A 25,927-nucleotide genomic window follows, 5' to 3' on the forward strand; every position below is an offset into this window, starting at 1 on the left:
GTTGGATCCCTGGTCAGGGAACAAAGATTGTGCATAGTGTGTGGTGTGGCAAAAAAAATAATAATAAAAGAGATAGCAATCTTCCTTTAAAAAAAAAACAAAAACCCTAGACTGAATTGAGTTCTTACTTCAATTTATCCCTAATGTTACATCTAACTTTATATCCAAAAGATAGATCACAATTTCTCAGAATAAACAAAGTATGAATAGATTATTTCCTTATCTGCACATTAAAAATGTTAATTATTAATTCTTTAGTGGTTGACAAATATAAAAGAAGTTAGGAAATCTTTTGGGAAAGTAGCACAGTTGAATCTGACTGAAAACCAACTTTGCTCATTTCAGAGCAGCCTGGACAAACTTCTTTGAAAAGATAACACCTCCCTCCTTCTGCCACCTTATGCTCTCCACAAGAAAAGTGAAAAGTGGAAGACTTTGAGAATCCTAAAGAATATAAGAATCCCAAGTGAATCGATGTATAATGCAGAAAAGCACTTGTTAAAAAAATGCAAAATTACAACCTTGATTTGTTTCTTAATCCAACAGCACTTTCAATTCTGTGAATATCGTGAAAGTATATCCAACCCAAGTTGGAAGACAGATGGCTACTGAGGTTTCTGCACCGACCTGCCACTGCATTTCTCTCTGTTTACACTGGAACCCATGAGAAGGACTTCAGGAAAATACACTGGCCTGCCAGTCAGAAGGTTGGCTCTGCCACTTCTTAGGTCTGAGGCTGAGGCAGCCTTCTTAAGTGGTAACCACTAAGTCCTAAAGTGACCACAAATATTGCTGCTTGCATAATTTCCAAACTTCTTTCATAAGGTCCACTAAATCCTACCATCAAACACTTCCTTGGTGCTTACATCAAGTTTCCTACCCTGAATATTCTCGGTACACACAAAGTACACTGTGTGTGCTTTGGCACTACTGGTGTTGGTGTCACCACCCAGAATAAGATAAGTCTGGAATCCCAGTTTGTACCTTCCCGTCCTCTCCCCCAGCCAATTGGATAGCTATGCAACTCTGAGATAAGTTCTGGGCAGACACAAACAATTCAGCAAAGCTCTCCATGGAGACCCCTGTAAGCAAACCTGACTCTCCCCACCCATTTGATAATCAAGGCCTTGAAAGGAGGAGAATCCAGATGGTGTCTGATGCCTTGAAAGGCCTTCCTGTTGGGCTATTTCCAAACTAGAGGGGTCTGTGTGACTCTGAGTGCTCTTCAATTCCTAGATCTACTTCCTGCTCACTCTTCTGCAGATGTTCTGAGTACTAAACTTTGGTTAAAAATGAATTCTCTTTTTTTATGCTCTTTTCCCAAAGCAGCTTAGGACTGATGGCTGCCCAGGCAACCTGCAGTCTTTCTCTCTGTCCAGGACTTTGGCTGGGTTTGATGATTTTAGCCAAGTCACTGTTTTGGTGTCTGGGGTTTCTTAATCTAACATTGAGACTATATTACTTTTCTTGAGGCTCAACGTATAATTAGTTAATCTACACTTGTACCCTATTAATTGTAAATTGGGTTAGGCAAGATAACAAAAGTGGCCAAATAACTATAGATAAGACAAAAGCAGTCTCAAGTTGCAAAGTGAATACAGCAAATGCATAAAATATGTCATATTACACTAGGTGTTAAATTTGGAACTTGTATTGCAATGAACAGCAGAAGCTAACCCAAGAAAACCTTAGATCTATGATTTTCAAACTTTTTTTTTTTTACTGTAACCTAGGAGAAGTCCATATTACATGATGACTATATACACATATTAACATATTTATAAACAAATACAAATGTTTCATGACAGAATACTTATCTTTTCTACATGTAATATATTCTGATATTCTCTTTGTTTGCTGCTTCATTTTTCAAACTGGTTACAGTGTGAAAAGTACTGATTTAGATAACCAGTTATTGTTCAACTTTCTTTGTACACAGCACACTTCCAAACACTAGAATTTTAGGTAAGGTTTTAGAAAGGATTAAAAGGCAAAAAGGCAGAAACTGAAAGATGAGCCCCGCAGGTCAGTAGGTATCCAATATGCTACTGGGGAAGGGCAGAGAAATAGCTCCAGAAAAAATGAAGAGGCTGAGCCAAAGCAGAAACAGTGCCCAGCTGTGGTTGTGTCTGGTGGTGAGAGTAAAGTCTGATGCTGTAAAGAACAATATTGCATAGGAACCTGAAATGTTAGGTCCATGAATCAAGGTAAATTGGACATGGTCAAGCAGGAGATGGCAAGAGTCAATATTGACACTTCAGGAATTAGTGAACTAAAATGGATGGGAATGGGTGAATTTGATTCAGATGACCATTATATATCTACTATTGTGGGCAAGAATCCCTTAGAAGCAAAGGAGTAGCCCTCATAGTCAACAGAAGAGTCTGAACTGCAGTACTTGGGAGCAATCGCAAAAAAGACAGAATGATCTCCATTTGTTTCCAAGGCAAATCATTCAACATCAGTGTAATCCAAGTCTATCTCCCAATCACTAATGCTAAAGAAGTTGAAGTTGAACCATTCTTTAAAGACCTATAAGACCTCTTAGAACAAACACCAAAAAAAGATGTCCTTTTCATCATAGGGAACTGGAATGCAAAAAGTAGGAAGTCAAAAGATATCTGGAGTAACAGGCAAGTTTGGCCTTGGAGTACAAAATGAAGCAAGGCAAAGGTTAACAAGAGTTCTGCCAACAGAACACACTGGTCATAGCAAACACCCTCATCCAACAACACAAGAGATGACTCTACACATGGACATCACCAGACAGTCAATATTGAAATCAGATTGATTATATTCTTTGCAGCCAAAGATGGAGAAGCTCTATACAGTCAGCAAAAACAAGATCAGGAGCTAACTGTGGCTCAGATCATGAACTCCTTATTACCAAATGCAGACTTAAATTGAAGAAAGTAGGGAAAACCACTAAGCCATTCAGGTATGACCTAAATAAAATCCCTTATGATTACATAATAGAAGTGATGAATAGTTCAAAGGACTAAATCTGGTACAGAGTGCTTGAAGAACTATGGGTGGAGGTTCGTATCATTGTACAGGAAGTGATGACTAAAACCATCCCCAAGAAAAATAAATACAAGAAGGCAAAGTGGTTGTCTGAGGAAGCCTTACAAATAGCTGAGAAAAGAAGTGAAAAGCAAAGGACAAAGGGAAAGATAAACCCAACTGAATGCAGAGTTCCAGAGAATAGCAAGGAGATAAGAAAGCTTTCTTAAGTGAACAATGCACAGAAATAGAAGAAAACAATAGAATGGGAAAGACCAAAGATCTCCTCAAGAAAATTAGAGACACCAAGAGAATATTTCATGCAAAGATGGACAGTATAAATGAAAGAAATGGCAAGGACTTAACAGAGAGTGTTCAAGAAAAACATATATTTCTGCTTTATTGACTATGCCAAAGCCTTTGACTGTGTGGATCACAATAAACTGTGGAAAATTCTGAAAGAGATGAGAATACCAGACCACCGGACCTGCCTCTTGAGAAACCTATATGCAGGTCAGGAAGCTACAGTTAGAACTGGACATGGAACAACAGACTGGTTCCAAATGGGAAAAGGAGTACATCAATGCTGTATATTGTCACCCTGCTTATTTAACTTATATGCAGAGTACATCATGAGAAACGCTGGACTGGAAGAAGCACAAGCTGGAATCAAGATTGCTGGGAGAAATATCAATAATCTCAGATATGCAGATGACACCACCCTTATGGCAGAAAGTGAAGAAGAACTAAAGAGCCTCTTGATGAAAGTGAAAGAGGAGAATGAAAAAGTTGGCTTAAAGCTCAAGATCATGGCCTCTAGTCCCATCACTTCATGGGAAATAGATGGGGAAACAGTGTCAGACTTTTTTGGGGGGTCTCCAAAATCACTGCAGATGGTGATAGCAGCCACGAAATTAAAAGATGCTTACTCCTTGGAAGGAAAGTTACGACCAACCTAGATAGCATATTGAAAAGCAGAGACATTATTTTGTCAACAAAGGTCCGTCTAGTCAAGGCAATGTTTTTTCCAGTGGTCATGTATGGATGTGAGAGTTGGACTGTGAAGAAAGCTGAGTGCCAAAGAATTGATGCTTTTGAACTGTAGTGCTGGAGAAGACCCTTGAGAGTCCCTTGGACTACAAGGAGATCCAACCAGTCCATTCTAAAGGAGATCAGTCCTGGGTGTTCATTGAAAGGATTGACACTGAGGCTGAAACTCCAATACTTTGGCCACCTCATGCGAGGAATTGACTCATTGAAAAAGACCCTGATGCTGGGAGGGATTGAGGGCATGAGGAGAAGGGGACGGCAGAGGATGAGATGGCTGGATGGCATCACCGACTCGATGGACATGAGTTTAGGTAAACTCTGGGAGTTGGTGATGGAGAGAGAGGCCTGGCGTGCTGCGATTCATGGGGTCTCAAAGAGTCGGACATGACTGAGCGACTGAACTGAACTAACAGAAGTAGAAGAGATTAAGAAGAGGTGGCAAGAATACACAGATGATCTGTACCAAAAAGGTCTTAATGACCCAGATAACCACAATCATGTGGTCACTCACCTAGAGCCAGACATCCTGAATGTGAAGTCAAGGGGGCCTTAAGAAGCATTGCTGCTGCTACTGCTAAATCGCTTCAGTTGTGTCCAACTCTGTGTGACCCGATAGATGGCAGCCCACCAGGCTCCCCCATCCCTGGGATTCTCCAGGCAAGAGTACTGGATTGGGGTGCCACTGCCTTCTCCTTAAGAAGCATTCAGTTCAGTTCAGTCGCTCAGTCATGTCCGACTCTTTGCGACCCCATGAATCGCAGCACGCCAGGCCTCCCTGTCCATCACCAACTCCCGGAGTTCACTCAAACTCATGTCCATCGAGTCGGTGATGCCATTCAGCCATCTCATCCTCTGTTGTCCCCTTCTCCTCCTGCCCCCAATCCCTCCCAGCATCAGACAAAACTAGGGAGGTGATAGGACCCCAGCTGAGCTATTTCTAATCCTAAAAGATGATGCTGTGAAAGTGCTGCACTCTATGCCAGCAAATTTCGAAAACTCAGCAGTGGCCACAGGACTGGAAAAGGTCAGTTTTCATTTCAGTCCCAAAAAAGGCAATGCCAAACAATGTTCAAACTATCATACAGTTGTACTCATTTCACACGCTAACAAGGTAATACTCAAAATCCTTCAAGCTAGGCTTCAACAGTACATGAACCAAGATCTTCCAGATATACAAGCTGGATTTAGAAAAAGCAGAGGAACCAGAGAGCAAATTTCCAACATCTGCTGGGTCATAGAAAAAGCAAGGGAATTAAAAAAAAAAAAGTCTACTACTGCTTCATTGACTATGCCAAAGCCTTTGACTGTGTGGATCACAACAAACTGTGGAGAATTCTGAAAGAGATGGGACTACCAGACCACCTGACCTGCCTCCTGAGAAACCTGTATGCAGGTCAAGAAGCAACAGTTAGAACCAGATATGGAACAGTGGACTGGTTCAAAAGTGGGAAAGGAGTACATCAAGGCTGTATATTGTCACCCTGCTTATTTAACTTATATGCAGAGTATATTATGTGAAATGCCAGGTTGGATGAAGCTCAAGCTGGAATCAAGTTTGCCAGGAGAAACATCAACTTCAGATATGCAGATGATAGCACACTAATGGCAGAAAGCAAAGAAGATCTAAGGAGCGTCTTGGTGAAGGTGAAAGAGGAGAGTGAAAAAGCTGGCTTGAAATCAACATCAAAAAACAAAGATCATGGCAGCTGATCCTATCTCTTCATGGCAAATAGATGGGGGGAAACGTGGAAACAGTGACAGATTTCATTTTCTTGGGCTCCAAAATCACTGCAGCCATGAAATTAAAAGATGCTTGCTCCTTCAAAGAAAAACTATGACAAATCTAGACAGCATCTTAAAAAGCAGAGACATCACTTTGCCATCAAAAGTCAGTATAGTCAAAGCTATGGTTTTTCCAGTAGTGATGTACAGTGTGAGAGTTGGATCATAAAGAAGGTTGAGTGCCGAAGAATTGATGCTTTTCAACTGTGGTGTTGGAGAATACTCTTGAGAGTCCCTTCAACAGCAACAAGGAGATCAAACCAATCAATCCTAAAGGAAATCAACCCTGAATATCCATTGGAAGGAGAGATGCTAAAGCTGAAGCTCCAATACCCTGGCTACCTAATGTGAATAGCTGACTCATTGGACAAGACCCTGATGCTGGAAAAAACTGAGGGCAGGAGGAGAAGGTGGTAACAGAGGAGGAGATGGTTGGATGGCATCACTGACTCAATGGACATGAGTTTATGCAAACTCCAGGAGATAGTGAAGGACAGGGAACCTGGTGTGCTGCAGTCCATGGAGTCACAAAGAGTCGGACACACCTAAGTGACTAAACAACAACAACAAAAGGACTCAAAACAACTCTGTCAGTGACCATTGTAACATGGTCTCTACTACAGTTTAAGGATCCTGTGCATCACTGCACTCTTTCCTAGCCTAGTGTTCAGCACCAGGTAGCTACCAGGGGTTTGATTACTGTTGTAACTCTTATAAGGCACAGTTCTCACATGTTCTAGAAGCACCTGATGACTCTTTGGCATGAGCATGATGATGTGACCCTCTACTTTGAACACTGGGGCCCCCTCTATCCCTTATCACATAACCTAGGTTCTAAGTTCCACATATCTTGTTATTTAGTTGCTAACTCGTGCTTAACTCTTTGCAACCCAATGGACTGTAGCCCACCAGGTTCCCCTGTCCATGAGATTTTCCAGACAAGGATACTGGAGTGGGTTGCCATTTCCTTCTCCAGGGGACTTCCTGACCCAAGGATCGAACCTGTATCTCCAGCATTGGCAGGCAGATTCTTTACCATTGAGCAATCTGGGGAAGCCCTCCACATACCTCAGATGAATATAAAATAACCCAGAGTCATTTACGTTCACAATAGCAAACTGTACACACTAATCACCAGTGTATACTGGTGATCACCAGTTGCCAGCAGCCCTGAGAGAAGCTCATGGTAGTGTGCCAGGGCACACCACATAAGAACTTCAAGATAAGCAGATTGCTCATGAGTTTACGAGAAGTGGCTATAGCACATCAGGAAGTTTTAGACAACATTCTTTTTAAGCCACTTTCCTAAAAGACTGTCAACATCCCAACCACACTGAGTCCCATTACTTTCTTTTTCCAGCTTCCCATCACGAAAAAGTTGGGTAACTTACATTGCTATATCAATTGCCCTGCGGTGATTTCTAAAAACAGTGCTCACACTACATTGTGGGACTTTTGTGATATAACAGCTCATCCTGTTTTCAAAACGGCCTGTTGTTTTTTTAACCTATCGCTGTTAAAAAAATTGAAATTTAAGTATACTCTCACTCATATATCCATTTCAATTGCTGCCACCCAGCTGGCCAGACACAACTACAGCCCGTGTCAGAAGTAAGGCTCTGAGGTCCACACTGTGGAGAGAAGAGCCAGGAAGTAGCCGGTCCTCACGGCTTATAAGCAGCACTCGTGATCACGTGAGAAGTGCATGCCACGCTCTGATGATGACCTGGCTCCCTGGTGGACTGTATTTATTTTTCTTACCTGTGCCTCCACCCCCTTCCAGGGTTGGGTGGGATGGGGTGGGGTAAGGGCATACTATGTAATGGAACAGCAGAAAAATACAGGGGCTCAATGTTTACTTTCTGATGAAAAGCCCTGGCTTTGCTACAGTATGATCTTAGGCAAGTCACTTAACCCTCCTAGACGTACCTACCTCCACTGTCACCTAGCTGATGACCTTGGATCTTAGAAGGATAGAATGAACGTCCTTTTAAAAGTATACAGCACTATTAAAGATACCACCATTGTCAGTTAATCCACAACCATCTATCAAGAACCTGCTTTGCCCAAGGCAATATCCTTTCCTTAAAGTGGCTCCGTTGGAGTGGGCAAACAAAAGGTACCAAACAATAATACAGAGCAAGTTACACAGCTCATGATTAATTGCTATGTAAGCAGTACAGCTTCCCTGTGACTGTGGGCTTGGAAAGCTCATGGGAAGGGCCTGCTAGGACCGGCAGCCTTGGGCCAGGCAGGTAAGAGACCTGGCCAGAGCAAAGGGGCAAGGTTAGGGAAGCATGAGGGGAAGCCTAGTCCTGCTCCAGGGAGGGCTGACGAGGGGAAGAGGCAGGAACAGGCCCATTATAGTCAAGGGCACGCCAGGTGCGCTGCCCGCGTGTGAAGCCAGCCATGCCCACATCCCTTCTTAGGTGGTGCACACGGCCCCACCAGTTTGCTATATATGGTTGACTGTCCCAGCCTGAGGTGCCAAAGGAAGCCACAGACAGCCTGCAGTGGAGGCAGCTGCTGCCTGAGGCATGAAAGCCTAGAGCCCAGGAGATGACTCATGGAACCAGTCACATCTTCTCCCCAAATGGGAGACAGAAAGTCGTGCCAACAGCAGAGGAGACAGAAGCCCACTCACGACAGCACCAAGAAGCGGCCTTGAGACAGCTGGAGCCATGGCCACGCAGGAGCCTAGAGGCAAACGAGGGGGAGAAAGGCCTTTTTCCTTAAGAGAGGAGACAGAGCACTGCTGGGTCTCAGCAGGGTCGGGTAGATGATGCCTGCTACTCTTGGGCTGCCTTCCACATCCTGAGTGCTGGTCCAGCAGGCTCTGCGCAATGCGCGTGTTTCCCAGCTTCCTTCTTTCCAGGGCATCCTTCCCTTCAGCTCCTTCACTAACTAGGGTGGAGTTCTCAGTGCTGCCCGAATAGCAAACTCACCTGTGGAACTTTTTAATGATGCAGATAATTGGCCTCTCCCAGAGCTCCTGAATCAGAATTCCTAGGGATGGGGCCAGGACAAGTGTGGTTTTTTTGATTGATTTTTCTTTTTAATTCCATATATTTTGATTCCAATGTTCTGCCCCAGTTGAGAACTGAATTAAAGCAAGTTGAGCGCACTTCTGCTCCCAGCAATCCAAGAAAACTTCAAGTCCACAGAGCAGAATGTGAACCTCAATCATTTAAAAATGTGCTCATTTTGAGAAGGGAACCCTCCTACACTGTTGGTGGGAATGTAAATTAGCACTGCCACTATGGAGAACAGTATGAAGGTTCCTTAAAAAACTAAACACTGAACTATCATATGACCCCACAATCCCACTCCTAGATATCTAACTGGAGAAAAACATGATTTGAAAGGATACATGAACCCAAATATTTGTTATAATAGCCAAAACATGGAAGCAACCTAAATGTCTGACAGAGGAATGGATAAAGAAGATGTGGTACTTCATATACAATGGAATATTACTCAGCTATTAAAACGAATGCCATTTGCAGCAACATGGGCGGACCTAGCGAGTGTCATACTGAGTGCAGTCAGAGGAGAAATACAATATGACATCCCTTATATGTGGAATCTAAAAGGAAGTGACACACATTACCTTACTTATAGAACAGAAAGACACTCACAGACTTAGAAAATGAACTTCTGGTTGCCGGGGGAAGGGACGGTTAGGGACCGTGGCAAGGTCATGTACACACTGCTATATTTAAAATGGATAACCTACAAGAACCTATTGTATAGCTTTCTTTCAAACAGCTCTGGTCCGGAGTTCCTGTTTAATAACATATTGTTACAACAATAGAATTTCCCAAGCATTTTCACAACCGTGTTTTGAGAACTAGCTGTGTGTCAGGTTCTATGTGAATTTCTTTGTGCAAGTCTATTCATTTATCACCCTAACAACTCTGCAAGTCAAAGTGAAGTCGCTCAGTCGTGTCCAACTCTTTGCCACCACATGGACTGTAGCCTACCAGGCTCCTTCATCCATGGGATTTTCCAGGCAAGAATACTGGAGTGGATTGCCATTTCTTTCTCCAGGGGATCTTCCCAACCCTGGGATCAAACCCCGGTTTCCCACATTGAAGGCAGATGCTTTACCGTCTGAGCCACCAGGGAAGCCCAACAACTCTGCAAAGTGGATGTCAATCATCCCCACCTTAGACATGAGAAGATATACATTCAGAGGTTAATATGCCCTGAGTTAAAACCTTGCATGTGATAAAGTGAGACCTTAACTCAGAACTGCCTGACTACAGCCTCTAGTCTTCCTGGAATGCTCTTAGGATGCTTGTTTGATTCTCACAACTCCCTGCAACACAGCACAGATATAACGCCCCCACTTTACAGATGAAAAGACAGGTTCTGAGAGAGTCTTATGTCGAATCACACCATCCCAGAGAGTCAGAATTTGAACTCACAGCCTCTGGGTCACACTGAGCCTTTCCGCATGGCTTTGCTGAGCTAACACGGTGCTTGGGAGATGATAGGCACATATTCATTTTGAAAATGAAGATTTTCCACTCACTTCTGACCTAAATCACTGCTATTAGACCTAACCCAGGATGAGGAGAACTACCCTAAAAATAGAAACTTTTGCAATGGAAGACACTCTCATCTTTCCTTTGGTTTGTATCAGTGATTTCCTACCTTTCAGTGTATGTTGGACCACATAGTAATGTCAAATAATTTCACAGACTTTCCCCACATAACACAATCATATATGCATAGGTTCCTTAAAAGCATGACTTATTTCAGAGTAGCTTTTAACCATATTTTCTCAATTACAACGTCTATATACTTTTTAAACAACAGCAATACATTTATGCCCAGATCGTCTATTTATGAAGCTTATAGAAAATTCAAAAAAAGGGGGAAAGCCACAAAAGAAATCATGACAGCACCCAATGAGTTAAAAGTCCTCACGTCCCCACTGTATTTAAGATTCAGCCTCTTCCAGGTTATCTCCAAATTATAATCGTCTTTAACGTCTCTTGCTCCTTATCGAAAAAAAGCTACCCAAAGGCCTACCGATCTTTATCCACACAGGTCATAGGAAACAATTTTTCTCATTTTGATAAGATTCACAGATTCACAGTCAGGAGTCTTACCTAAAAATGATGACAGCAGGGCTAAGAGTGTGTTGGCAGCCTCATCTCCAAAACAGGATGAAGCATTGGTAATGTTTTCACTGAAGTTCCATAGCGTTTTGCAAACCAAGGAGGCCAGCTGCCAATCAGTAGGCCCAAAATCTCTTAAACAATCCACTAACCTGAGTGAAAAGTCAAACTGAGAAGTTACTAGGTCAGCATCTCTTTTATATTTTTAACATGATGATTAACTTTCTTTGATACTGAATATACATTTTATATATAATTCAGTGTTATTAAAATAATTTCACATCTACCAATTTAAGTAATTAACAAATTTAAGCAATAACCTACTTCTGAATTATTTTAAGTGTCCAGTGGAATCTAAATCCCCTCTTTAGCCTAGCTAGGCACTTCCAGATGGAGAAATATCTCTGCCTGGGAGAAATGAGGAGAGGGGCCTAAGCTCTCCTGTGAATCCTGATAGAGTCAGGACTCCGTGCCTTGAACTTACTTTTTAATGCCGCCTCCTTCTTTTAGGATGAGTCGCTTGTCTCTATCCACTGTGAGGTTTAGGAGAACACCACAGGCAGAAAAGCAAATATCCTGATGCTTAGCATCCAGCAGAGCAATCATGAACTTGTGGACTAGAAAGGGAGAGAACAAATGCAGACCAGTGAAGCGCAGGGGCCCCAGCTGTATTTCATTCCACAAATGGCAGAGGGGAAATGGGGAGCAGCTTGTGAAACTAGAAACCCTGCTAGGGGATTTAGCCCACTCTTTGTAGGGCTTCCCCACTGCCCAGTGGGGAAAGTGCCTTCACCAACACCCAACACCCGTCACTTCAGAACCTGCTCCCCGCCCCCCAGGGTCCCTGTTCCCAGGTACTGCTGTATCCACCGCAGCATCAGCTCTCCCTTCCAGTGGTAAAGTCCCTGCCCGTGGAGAGGAGGGAACCACCTCCTTCCAATCACACAGGTGCCATTCATGAATCTCTAACTTCTGGTTGTTCTCAAGGGCTCTTGTGAACCTCCAGCAGGAATTTTCTTAAAATACACAGCCCTGGAAGGGGGGCAGGGGGAGTAGGCTTCAGTGATCTTCCTGGGAAGTCCTCCAAGGCCATAGCTTGTAAGAGAAGACTTGCTCAGACTGCTGGAAACCAGTGCGCAGGGAGGCCAGACTTTCAGTGTAGGGGACGTCTTATATCAGGACAGGCTCCCCCTGCCCCCACCGCCTTCCCTTACTCCTAGAAACAGAACTGTTTGTCCTGTTTGCTCATTGCCCCCAGCAGGGGTTGGGGGAGAATGAATGGGTGTGTGCTCCTGTTCCACTGCTCAGCTGAGAGGCAGCCCCGCCACGCTGACCTTGGCCTACTGATGGGTCAGCAGTGAGCTTGGCAAAGGCTGAATCACATATGTTTTTAAAAGTTTAAAGAATATACACCAAAATTTAACAATTATCTCTGGGGAAGTGTTTTTTTTTTTTATCTGTATTATATAAATTTTCTATCACGAACATGAATAATTAGGTATTTTTAGTTACTGTTTTTACATGAGATACTTGAGAAAAATAGTATGTTTAGTATACACTGTTATGTACCTCCTACACAGTTTAAGAAATAAAACATTACAGATCCAATTTTATATTTGGGCCATCCATTCAAATGTAACTTTGTCTTAAATGTGGAGTTTCTAATTCCAAATGCATTTATGCCTTATTCCATTAGCACATGAGCACATTACATAAACAATACCCAGGACCGTTTCGCATGTTTTAATACAATATTAATGGTATTATTTCACATGTGTCCTCCTATTACTACTAGATTGTTTGCTCCTATAGTATGTGTTTGAGGTTGATGCATGTTGATACATGAACTTCTAGCTCATTTATTTTAACTGCTGTAAAAGTTTGGTTGCATGAATATACCATAATATATTTATCCTCTTACCTGTTGATGGACATTTAGGTTGTCCCCATTTTTCACTATTACAAGCAGTACTATAATAGACATTCCAGTGCATGAAGGAGCATGTCTTTTGAGTCCATTCCCATGGACAGAAATGATGTGTATAGATTACTCGTTTCACTTAAACATAAACACATACACACACCATCTCAAAACTCAAAAGACCACTCATCAGGGAGAGGGAAACCCTGAGAACACAGCCCAGATCTATCTTGGCATCCTGAGCCAAGAGCCTTACAGATAGATGGAACAGAATGTAAAGCACCACTTGTCCCAAAGCAGAAACAAGTGTCATGTTCTTGTGACCCAAGCTGCGAAACCGCTCAGTTGTTTATTGCCAAGACGTGACTGCTTTTGAATGTGTGTCATTAACTCACCATTTTTCTGCACTATGAAATCGCAGATGTCATGGTCCTGGGAGAGATTTCCAAAAACACGCACTGCCTCCAGGATTCCATCCATGTTGTTACTCACGAGGAGCTTTAAGAGCACTGGGTTTGGTGACCAGAGAAATAAAATCAGTGAATTTAAGTTTTAAGTTAAAGGCTATTAGAAACCAATACCATGCTAAATACTGTAACTTAAAAATTAAAAGTGATAATAAAATTCCAACGATAGAGGACATAAGCAAGAACTAAGAAACTAATGTATCCTCATATTCAACTTTTTTAGAATTAAATCAGGCTCTTAGATACTTGTACCAGAAGTCAGAAACTATAAATGCCTCTAATTCTGTGTTTAGTTAATAAAGTCAAAAGCTTAAATGAGCGTGCATCTACCCAAACCCAACTCTGAACCTTACATTCAGCAATATATAGCTTTCTGTCTTGAATTATGGAATTCTTCACTTTGTAGTAAGATAAGTTGTTGATAGTTGCCGTAGTGTTGATCACCAGCTCCTCACAATCATCAATTGACTTGGATTCTGAAATAAAGTGAGCATAAGGGTATCAAAGACTCGCTGCAGGGCAGAAGCCACGACCTCCTAACTGCAGCCCAGCTGGTGCAGGGACGCGCCGCTGTCCCAGGCAAGGTCTACACCAATGCCGTGTTGTTGCTTTATTTCCCGTGACTCTTCCTGCAGGGAAATGCGCCCACGGCCGGGGACCACTCCAGGCCAGCATTTGGAACCCTCTAAGCTCAGTCCCTCTACCCAGGGGTCTGGAAAAGTCAGGCTGATCTAGTCCCTGTATGCAAAGGTGATCAGAGCTGGTACACCCTGACCCAGAACTATCCTGGGGCCTGCACCTTGGGAGTCTGTTCCCCGGACCCTCGACCTCCCAACAGAATGGCCCTGGGTCTTAATCCGTCTATAATTCCTATCAGGGCTGCCTTCCAAACACGCAAGCTCTGGCCGCCTCTCACCTCCTCTACCACCACCTAGTCCATCTTTCACCTCCTCACTGGCTTCTCTTCTTCGCCTTGGCCTCCCTGAGCCTGCCCTCAATGTGCAGACCCTTTAAAAGTCAGTCAGACAACGTCACTCATCACCCCCGGCTCACAGGCCTGACCTGGCTGCCCAGTCCTTACCTCCCGCGCCTTATTTGCTGCTCCAGCCCCAGGTCCCTGATGCCAACCACACCAGTCTTTCCCTCTTTTTGAGCATTTCAGCCTGAGCCTGCCCAAGAACTTTGCACTGCTAGTCCCCGTCTGGTGTATTCCTTCCTCCAGTTATCCTGGCTCACTCCTCATGTCCTTCTGGCTGCTCCTTAGCTATCACCTTACTGGACACAGTCTCCTCAGCCACTCTGTTTAAAATAGCATTGTTATGCACATCCCCTCCCCTTCTTCCCTATAACACATGGGACCACCTGGCTTATGTGTTTAATGTCTGTCTTCCAGCTCTAAGGTGTAAGCTCCATGAGACTAAGGACTCGTTCTTTTCATCATCACATTCTCAGCATCTAGAACAGTATCTGCACAGAGTGATGCTCAACAGATAATGAGTAAGAACCTGCTGTATACCACAGGGAACTCCACTACACACTCTGTAACGACCTGTTTGGGAAAAGAATCTAAAAAAAGGAATGGATATGGTGAACAGCAGTGAAGAGGGCCGGGGTGTCCTCTGCTCCTGGGCCTTCTCCAACATTGGTTCCAGCCTTCCCAACACCCCCATCCTGGCGACTCCAGTAGGGCCTCTGCCTCGGCCCCCGGGCAGCATGCAGACCAACATCCAACAGCCAGTGAAGGTTTACACACTCGACGAGGGCCAACAGTGGCGCCAGGAATGTCATCTAGCAGCGTGGAGAGGCTGAAGGGCATGTCCCAGCTAGTCATGACAAAACGTGGTCCACTGGAGAAGGGAATGGCAAACCACTTCAGTGTTCTTGCCTTGAGAACCCCATGAACAGTATGAACGGGCAAAAAGAACACTGAAAGATGAGCCCGCCTAGGTTGGTAGGTGTCCAATATGCTACTGGGGAAGAGCAGAGAAATAGCTCCACAAAAAGTTTAAGAGGTAGAGCCAAAGCAGAAACAACACCCAGCTGTGGGTGTGTGTAGTGGTGGAAGTAAAGTCCGATGCTGTAAAGAACAGTACTGCATAGGAATCTGGAAATGTTAGGGCCATGAATCAAGGCAAATTGGAAGTGGTCAAACAGGAGATGGCAAGAGTGAACATTGACATTTTAGGAATCAGTGAACTAAAAAGGATGGGAATGGGCGAATTTAATTCAGATGACCATTATATCTACTACTGTGGGCAAGAATCCCTTAGAAGCAATGGAGTAACCCTCACAGTCAACAAAATAGTCTGAAATGCAGTAGCTAGGTGCAATCTCAAAAATGAAAGAATGATCTCGGTTCATTTCCAAGGCCAACCATTCAACATGCCAGTAATCCAAGTCTATGTCCCAACCACTAATGCCGAAGAAGCTGAAGTCGAATGATTACATGGAGACTTACAAGACCTCTTAGAACCACCAGCAAAAAAAGACATCTCTTTCATTACAGGGGACTGGAATGCAAAAGTAGGGAGTCAAGAGATACCTGGAGTAAAAAGCAAGTTTGGCCTTGGAGTACAAAATGAAGCAGGGCAAAGGCTAACAGAGTCTTGCCAAGAGAACTCATTGGTCATAGCAAACACTCTGTTCCAACAACACAAAAGATGACTCTACACATGGACATCACCAGATGGTCAATATTAAAATCAGATTGACTGTATTCTTTGCAGCCAAAGATGGGGAAGCTCTACGCAGTCAGCAAAAACAAGACCTGGAGCTGACTGTGGATCACATCATGAGCTCCTTATTTCAAAATTTAGGCTCAAATTGAAGAAAGTAGGGAACACCACTGGGCCATTCAGGTATGACCTAAATCAAATCCCTTATGATTATATAGCTGAGGTGATGAATAAATTAAAGGGACTAGATCTGGTAAATAGAGTGCCTGAAGAACTCTGGAAGGAGGTTCATACCATTATACAGGAAGGAGATGGTGACTAAAACCATCCCCAAGAAAAAGAAATGCAAGAAAGCAAAGTGGTTGTCTGAGGAGGCCTTATAAATAGCTGAGAAAAGAAGAGAAGTGAAAGGCAAAAGAGAAAGGGAAAGATATACCCAATTGAATGCAGAGTTCCAGAGAATAGCAAAGAGAGATAAGAAAGCTTTCTTAAGTGAACAATGCACAGAAATAGGGGAAAACAATAGAATGGAAAAGACGAGAGATCTCTTCAAGAAAATTAGAGATACCAAGGGAATACTTCATGCAAAGATGGGCTCGATAAAGGACAGAAACGGCAAGGACTTAACAGAAGCAGAAGATATTAAGAAGAGGTGGCAAGAATACACAGGACTGTACAAAAAAGATCTTAATAACCCAGATAACCACAATGGTGTGGTCACTCACATCCTGGAATGTGAGGTCAAGTGGGCCTTAGAAAGTATTACTATGAACATAGCTAGTGGAGGTGATGGGCTTCCAGCTGAGCTATTTCAAATCCTAAAAATGATGCTGTTAAAGTGCTGCACTCAATATGCCAGCAAATTTAGAAAACTCAGCAGTGGCCACAGGACTGGAAAAGGTCAGTTTTCATTCCAATCCCAAAGAAGGGCAATGCCAAAGAATGTTCAAACTATTGCACAATTGTACTCATTTCACACATGAGCAAGGAAAGACTCAAAATCCTTCAAGCCAGGCTTCAACAGTATGTGAACTGAGACCTTCCAGATGTTCTCAGTTGAATTTAGCTGAATTTAGAACAGACAGAGGAACCAGAGATCAAATTGCCAACATCTGCTGGATCACAGAAAAAGCTAGGGAATTCCAAAAAACATTCTGCTTCACTGACTACGCTAAAGCCTTTGACTGTGTGGATCACAACAAACTTTAAAAATTCTTAAAGAGATGAGAATACCAGACTACCTTACCTGCCTCCTGATATATCTGTATGCAGGTCAAGAAGCAACAGTTAGAACTGGACATGGAACAACAGTCTGGTTCCAAATCAGGAAAGGAGTACGTCAAGGCTGTATATTGTCACCCTGCTTATTTAACTTGTATGCAGAGCATATCACGCAAATGCCGGGCTGGGTGAAGCAAAGGCTGGAATCAACCCTGAACATTCACTGGAAGAAACTGTGTTGAAGCTGAAGCTCCAAGACCTTGGCCACCTGACACAAAGGGCTGACTCACTGGAAAAGCCCCTGATGCTGGGAAAGGTTGACGGCAAGTGGAGAAGAGGATGATAGAGGAGGCGGTGGTGGCATGGCATCACCGACTCAACGGACAAGAGTCTGAGCAGACTGCAGGAGATAGCGAAGGACAGGGAAGCCTGGCGTGCTGCAGTTCGTGGGGTCAAAGAGTGGGACACGACTTAGTGACTGAACAGCAACAACATACATATAACTAATTCACTTTGCTCTACAGCAGAAAGTCACATGACAAAGTCAAGTAACTACCCTCCAACAAAAATTTTTTAAAAAGTAAGAACTTGAACCTCCCTGGAAATATCAACTTACAAAACAGAAAGCATTTCAGTGTCTTGGGGGTGGATCAGGATAAAGTTTATATGAAAAAATTTTGAAGCTAGTAATAATAATAATAATAAACTCCATTGTTGTAAAAAAATAATAAGTGGTTAATGAATACAAGAATGAGTGAATGAATGAATGAACGAATCCTTTAGCTTAGCAGATAAGACCCTCAGTAATTTTATCCCTGCCTTCCACTCCACCTCCAGACTCATCTCCTGGTGACTTAGGCCACAGTACAGAGAAGGGCGGATGTCGGGGACCAATCAGGAGGTGGGGGTGATGGCAGAGATGGAGCACAGAGGCCAGGCTGCAAAACTATTTAGGGAGGAAAACAGACAGTACGTGGTGAAGGCTGGATTGGGGGATGAGGGAGAGCAACCACCCAGGATGACCTCTGGGTTTCTGGATTACAAAATTGGATGGACAGCAATCCCATTCTCTGAATTAATAGGAAGAAGGTCCAATTGGGGGTAAGGTCATGAGTTAGATCTCTTGGGGTACCTCTGAAGTAGCCATGGTTGATGAGATTAGGTAAGGCAGTTAGGTGGACATACAGGTCTGGAAGTCAGAGGAAAAGTCAGGAGTAGGGTTATACTAAACTGGCTGCAGCAGTCTCTGTTTCTCTTCGGGCACAGTGCATGGCCCCCAGAGCCTGGAGAACGTTCGGCCCCCTCGCTGCCTGGCCATCAGTCATCACCTGCCTGGGAAGGAGTCACCTCAGTGCCTGTGCATGTCTTGGGCCCTGACTTGCCCACTGGGTTCTACTGGTTAAGTAGTGCCTTTTACCTCTTAAAAAAAAAAAAAAAGAAAAACTGAATATAGTTGATAAACAGTATTACATCAAATGTAGAACACAATGATTCAATGTTTTTATAGATTACACTCCCAAAGGTATTATAAAATAACTGGCTGTAATTCCTGCCCTGATGATACATCCTGTTGCCTATCTATTTTATACATCACAGCTTGTGCCTCTTAATCCCATACTCCTACCTTGCCAGCCCCCCACCTCCAGACACTTCCCTCTGCCCACTGGTGACCACTAGTTAGTTCTCTATTTCTGTGAGTCTGTTTGTGTTTTGTTGTCTTCATGTGTTTATTTTTTCAGATTCCACAAATAAGTGAAATCAGGACAGTATCTGTTTTTCTCCGTCTAACTTATTTCACTTAGCATAATATCCTCCAGGTCCACCCATGATGCTGTGAATGGCAAGATTTCGTTCTTTGTTATAATTAAATAGTATCTTTTATCTCCTGTATGAAGCCAAAGCTCCTCAGGGATAAGAGGGAGGTTGTGAGCTGAGCAGGAGGACTGTGCTAGCTCTTACACTTTGATTTAATTATCTCTCCTTTTGGCCTTCTTTTCATTAAAGAGAATGATCTTTTTATAGTCTACTCTATTCAAAGGGAAATTCAGTCATTTGTTACCCTACAGAGAACACACACTGGCCCTTCAGCCAGTGGCCCCTCTGCCCCACCCCAAAGCAGCCAGCATGGGTCCTGTACCTGGTAGAAACTCAAACAATATTTGGAGAAAGCAAGAATAAATGAGATTCTAATTGCCTGTTTTCTTAGTTCAAATACATGAAAGTATTAGTCGCTCAGTCGTGCCCAACTCTTTGGGACCCCACAGACTGCAGACCTCCTGGCTCCTCTGTCCACGGGATTTTCCAGGCAAGGATACTGGAGTGGTTTGTCATTCTCTTCTCCAGGGGATCTTCCCGACCCAGGTGTGTCCGTCTCCAGAGTATCCTCGCTTGCTTGGCCGTGGCTCTGGAGCTGGAATCCTGATTGTCTACCTGCTGGCTGTGTGACTGTGTGCAAGTCACTTAACCTCCTTGGGGCTCAGTTTCCTTGTCTGCAAAGTGGGGTAATAATCGCAGCTACATTACTAAGTTTAAATGTGTTAATACATGTAAAGGGCTTATAAAACTGTATGGCACGTTGCAGGTGCTAATTAAACATCTGTGAGATGCATGGACGGGCTATCCAGAAAGATGGCTCCCGGGGAATTATTTGGGTGAGTGTCTAACACTTAGCAAAGAGGAAGTTTCAGCCCCAGTTCTCTCTGTCATGGGACTGATGATGCCAGATCTTGGGCGGTGTCCAGGGATCCATTTTTTCTCTTGCCTTGGTGGGAGAATTAGTTAGCTTGCCCAGAAAAAGAAGGGTAGCTCTTATGTATCACCACCTAAGAGGTGAGGTCCCCCTGTAGGACCTCACGTTTGGGAGCAGGAAGAACATCTGGCATCCGAGACAAGACAGGAGGCATTCACAGCTACCAGGCGTCTACCATGAAGGGCTCCTAGCACTTTACATGCATTTCACCCCACAAAAGTTAATTTTTAATAGTGCTTCTATTCAAATGCACTTACAAGCATTTGTACTGAGATTAGTCACTCAGTCGTGTCTGACTCTTTGCAACCCCATGGACTCTAGCCTGCCAGGCTCCTTGACCAGCTCCCTTCTGCAGGGTCTGGTCACTATACTTCACTGAAGCAGAGATACCAGGTGGGAACCAGCAGAGATCAGCTGAGGGGACTTTGTAGAGCTCAGAGCATTCATCCCTGCAGCTGAGCTGCCAGGGGGAGGGTAGTGTATGATCCTCTATCAAGATAACTTTACCCCTCGCCCCCATAAAGCTCTTTGAGGGAGGTCAAGTCGTTCTGGAGACAGAAAAGACAAGGGATCCCTCTGCTTGCCCTAATGACTGCCCACCACCACGGGCCAGGTAGAAGGCTTTCTCCACATGGGCTTAACCTCAGACGGCACTGAGCTCTAACACAGAGACTGAAGCATTCTCCAGTGAGACCACTCACCACCTGCATTGGGTCTGGCCAGGGAGACGGAGTTTGAAAAAGAAAATGCAGATTCCCGGGTTCCACACCTCATTTGATTAGTCACAGCCTCTAAGGGTGGGGTTTAGAATCTGTCTTTCATGAGCTCCCTGCATGATTCTTATGCACAGTTTTTGAAGTGCCAGATTTGAGTTTCATTGGTCACTTTAGAGCAAAAGAAAGAAAGTAGGTTATGTGTAAGTACCAGTAACCTCAAGACAGTATACTGGAGAGACCTCACATGGAATCCCCCAGTGACAGAGGCAGAGTAGCTACCCTCCCAGAGGACTTGATGATGGAGGTACAGCGGGGACAGGCCCCAGCCCCTGAGGACTCTAGCCAGGCCCCCTTGGTTAATTAATCCTAGAGCTAAAAGCTCTGGCCCAATCTGCTCTCTGCCTCTTTCTCCTGCTTCCAAAGCATTACTTTCCTAGAATTCAAACTGAAATTAACCACTGTATTATGTTTTTTGTTAATAGGTAGAAATGTAATTTCTAAGCTCATAAAATATATGTAAGACCAAGAACGTTCTCACTTCACATATGAATAATTGCAATAAAATGAAACATGGAGCTTTCTTTCTTGACTATCCACAATGATGTGCTCCCAGTCCAGGTATCTGAGGGCAGGTCCTCAGGCTCTCCCCAGGTAGCTACAGTCAAGTGAAGCAATTTGGCCTGCCAACAGATGAGAACTCATCCGGTGGGTTTCAGGGTCCTGCCAGCTCCTCACTAGCCAGAGAGGCTAAAGGTGGTTCTCTGAGCACTGGGTCTCAACAGTTAAGGGGCAGAAGAATCACCTGGGGCAGGGGGTGCATATTTCAACCCATCCTGCAGGTAAAGAAAGGTAAGACCCAGAAACTAGAAAAGGAATCCTAATGAGCCCCATAGCTGATTCTGAGGCAGGTGGATCCCTGACTTCTGGGTGGAGAAGAACTGATCCTCCAGAGGCAGAACCAAGACAGGGAGATACTAGAGTCCAAGTGCAAGGTTTGAAGTTGTTCAGTTCAGTTCAGTTCAGTCACTCAGTTGTGTCCGTCTCTTTGCAACCCCATGAATCACAGCACGCCAGGCCTCCCTGTCCATCACCAACTCCCGGAGTTCACTCAGACTCACGTCCATCGAGTCAGTGATGCCATCCAGCCATCTCATCTTCTGTCGTCCCCTTCTCCTCCTGCCCCCAATTCCTCCCAGCATCAGAGTCTTTTCCAATGAGTCAACTCTTCGCATGAGGTGGCCAAAGTACTTGAAGTTGTTAGAGAAACTCAATTTTTGGAGCAGCTCAATATAGACGGTATAATGTGCAGTCAGCAGCTTGGAAGAGAGTTCTAGACTAATGTGTAGATTTTGAGTTATCACATGGAAGCAATATGTCACAAGGACAGACCTTAATCAGAATTAAGAATCTTGGGAATTCTCTGGTGGTCCAGTAGTTAAGAATCCACCTTGCGATGCAAGAGGGGCATGGGTTTGATCCTTGGTCGGGGAACTCAAAAGCCCATATGCTGCAGAGCAACTAAGCCCATGTGCCCCAACTATTGAGCCCACGTGCCACAACTAGAGCGTCCATGCACTGCAACCAAAGATCCCACATGGTGCAATGAAGATTCCATGTGCCGCAACTAAGACCCAGCACAGCCAAACAAACATTTAAAAATATAAGAATTTAAGAATCCTTAAGATCAGCAACAAGTGAGTAACCCTGCCACTTACTAACTTTGTGACTTTTAAAAGTCACTGCATCTCACTGAGCCTGTTTCCTCCTCTGTGAAAAGGCCTAAAGTAACAACCCACTCTCATGTGGCTGCTCACATCAGGGAACAAATGTGAACATGCTTTTTACACTGGGTAGCTCCAATGGCGATCATTTTGTAATGCACAGAAATATAGAATCACTGTGTTGTAATCTGGAACTAACATAGTGTTTTAGTTCAATTATATTTCAAAAAACAAATATAGAAAACAAAAAAACTACGCAGCTCCATAACAAGGGAAGGCAAGGTCAGTTATAACTCTACACACCAAAAGCTATGCTCTGTGGCTTGGTCCTCTCAGCCTCCACGCTCTGTGTGTACTTTGTTATGGGCACTTTTCATAAGCTTTTGTGTATACGCCTGATATTCCTCCACGATGTACCCTGTTCCTTGAAAGCAGATACCAACCTACACTTTCTTAAACCTTGTGATGGGTGGAGTGTTTGTGTCCCCTTCAAATTCATATGTTGAAGCTCTAACCCCCAAAGTGACTGTGTTTGGTGATAGGGCTGGTGAGGTATAAAAGTTAAATGAGGTCGTGAGGGTGGGGCCCTCATCCTATACGACTGCTGATGCTGCTACTGCTGCTAAGTCGCTTCAGTCGTGTCCGACTCTGTGCGACCCCAGAGATGGCAGCCCACCCGGTTCCCCCACCCCTGGGATTCTCCAGGCAAGAACACTGGAGTGGGTTGCCATTTCCTTCTCCAATGCATGAACGTGAAAAGTGAAAGTGAAGTCGCTCAGTCGTGTCCAACTCTTAGTGACCCCATGGACCGCAGCCCACCAGGCTCCTCCATCCATGGGATTTTCTAGGCAAAGTACTGGAGTTGGGTGATATGACTAGTGCTCTGATAAGACGAGGAGGAGACGCCAGAGCTCTCTGCCCATCATGTGAGGACACAGTGAGAAGGGGGCCATATACAAGCCAGAAAAAGGATTCTCACTAGGTATCAACCCTTCTGGCACCTTGACTGGGACGTCTAGCCTATGGACTGTGAGAAATAGATTTCTACTGTTTAAGCTATCCAATCTGTGGTGTTTTGTTATGGCAATCTGAGCAGACTAAGAAACCTCTTTTTATATGAGCACAGCACTGACTATGTAGTGAGGTTATACAAAGGGCTAAAGTTCAAAGGTTACCCCCAAACATTATTTCCATCAGACATTAACGCTTCTTTCACAACAACAAAATCTTTCAGTGGTAAGTAGTGGCAAAGTAGGTATCTCTGGATGGCAGTTCATTTCCTTGCACACTGGTAGGCAGAGGTGCCCATGGGAAATGACAAGACCTAAAAAGTGGAAGGCAGGGGTGCTACAGACTGAACTGTGTCCCTCCCAAAGTCATATGTTGAAACCCCCCCACCCCCAATGCAGCTTTTAGGAGATAACTAGGGTTAGATGAGATCGTAAGGGTGGACTCCTTTTCTGATAGAATCGGTGGCTTTAGAAGAGGAAGAAAAAGGAAAAATGCAGCCATCTATGAGCCAGGAAGAAAGGCCTCACGGGAACCACGCCAGCACCCTGATCTCAGACTTCCAGTCCCCTGAAGTAAGAAGATAAGTTTCTGTTGTTTGAGTCACAGCCTCTGTTATTTTGTTACGGCATCCTAAGCAGATTAAGGCAGGTTTGGGTGCTTAGCAGTAGGGTGCTGCTGTAACAAATACCTAAAAATATGGGCAGCTTTGAAACTGAGTAATGGGTGGAGGCTGGAGGAGTTCTGAGGGGTATGCTAGAGATATGAATGTTAAAGGTTGTGAAATAAAATTTATATTTTATGGCAAGATAAGAAAAATTTAAACACAACTCTTCTCTGGCCTCTCTCTCCTCACTGTGCTCTGTATATCTGCCAAACCTCTCCCTCAGTAGGAATATCTGCTCAACCATAAAGAGCAACATTCTTCTAGCATCAAGACAAGTCCCTCCTTAAAAGATAATAGTCCTTCTTGACCGTGTAAGGGGTCACGTGACACACCAGGATGATGCTTAGACCTGGATAATGTAAACTGTCAATAACACATCATTTGATGTAGAGCCCTCTGTCTCAAAAATATCTTATACAACCGTGCCTTGATTTCTAACCAGCAGAAAAGTTCTCAAGAGCTTTCTGAGATGTTCTTCCTGGGATACAATCCTCAAATTTGGCTTGAATAAAATTTTCCAATTCTTTCTTAGATTCACTGATTAATTTTTCATTGATAAGGTGATTCTGGCAAAGGCTGAAAGACAAGAGACAGCTGGAGAGAAAGCTTCCATCTTCTTAAAGAACACAGAAATAGTCATGAGTACAATGCCGTTAGAGAAATAGACATTAAAGGCCACTCTGGCAAAGTCTCAGATGCAGGAAAGGAGATCCTTGTTATAAAGTGGCAAACAACTTGGCTGAATTGTATTCTAGTGTTTTGTGGAAGGTCTAACTTGCGAGCAATGATACTGGATGTTTAGCTATGATTTCCAAGCAGAGTGTTTAAGGAGAGGCTTGGCGTTTCCTGACTGCTTATATTAGCATGTAAGAAGAGAGAGATGGGCTTCCCTGATAGCTCAGTTGGTAAAAAATCTACCTGCAATGCCGGAGACCCCGGTTCGATCCCTGGATTGGGAAGATCCTCTGGAGAAGGGGTAGGCTATCCACTCCAGTATTCTTGGGTTTCCCTTGTGACTCAGTTGGTAAAGAATCTGCCAGCAATGCTGGAGACCTGAGTTCAATCCCTGGGTCGGGAAGATACCCTGGAGAAGGGAAAGGCTACCCACTCCAGTATTCTGGCCTAGAGAATTCCATGGACTGTATAGTCCATGGGCTTGCAGACTCAGACACAACTGAGTGACTTAAGGGATGAATTGAAGAAGAAACTTTTAACCAATAGGAGCTAGAATGTGAAGACTTGCAAACTTCTCAGCCTGGCCATATTGCAAGAAATAAGAAAGCGTGTACTGGAGGGAACACCACATGTGTGGTTGTCTTATTATCACTCAGTACAGAGTTTGAGAGATTATGTGAGTAGAAGCACTGCCATCTGAACTGAAGGGGGCAGAGACAGGACCAAGTGAAGGAAGCTGTCAGATTCCTTGGACTTGACAGGACAGAGTGTGGAGCTATTTAGATGGGAATATGCACCATTTTGCAAGTAGAGGAGAGAATGACCCCAGCAGTGATTCAGAGATCACCAGGGCCACTGCCTCAGTTTCAGCAGGTCACACTGGTCTTCATCCCAAAGCCTTAAGGGCAAGACTGCCCTGCAGAGCCCTGGTGGCCTAACTGACAGAGCTGTGGAGACAGGGCCACTGCCCCAGTGGGTCTGGAGGGAATAGCATGTAACGAAAGAGGATTATTCTCAAGCCTTAAGATCTTATGGAATTCACGTCACTAGGCTTGGGACTTGGTGGGACCCATCACACTTCCCTTTTTCCCTATTTCTCTCTTTTGGAATAGGACCATCTATCTTGTGCTGGTCCTGCCATCC

General features: G+C 44.1%; 1 protein-coding gene across 10 annotated transcripts in view; it reads right to left on the bottom strand.

Annotated features, from left to right (window-relative positions):
• Positions 1-25,927, bottom strand: part of ARMC2 (armadillo repeat containing 2) — a 319,621-nt gene that overhangs the window by 77,547 nt on the left and 216,147 nt on the right. For 8 of the 10 annotated variants that reach the window (XR_011568324.1, XM_070795509.1, XM_070795508.1 and 5 more), the window contains 4 exons: positions 13,706-13,828; positions 13,281-13,394; positions 11,449-11,581; positions 10,956-11,116 (listed from right to left, as the gene is read on the bottom strand). Coding sequence is in view for 9 of the 10 variants with exons in the window: in XM_070795509.1 (XP_070651610.1) it covers positions 10,956-11,116; positions 11,449-11,581; positions 13,281-13,394; positions 13,706-13,828 (531 nt within the window). In the remaining variant the exon portion in view is untranslated. Of the gene's footprint in view, positions 1-10,955; positions 11,134-11,159; positions 11,582-13,280; positions 13,395-13,705; positions 13,829-25,927 lie in introns of those variants that run through there. The other 2 variants (XM_070795510.1, XM_070795511.1) reach the window with 2 other exon arrangements.

Source organism: Bos indicus, chromosome 9 (genome assembly GCF_029378745.1).
Source record: "Bos indicus isolate NIAB-ARS_2022 breed Sahiwal x Tharparkar chromosome 9, NIAB-ARS_B.indTharparkar_mat_pri_1.0, whole genome shotgun sequence".
Lineage (NCBI taxonomy): Eukaryota > Metazoa > Chordata > Mammalia > Artiodactyla > Bovidae > Bos > Bos indicus.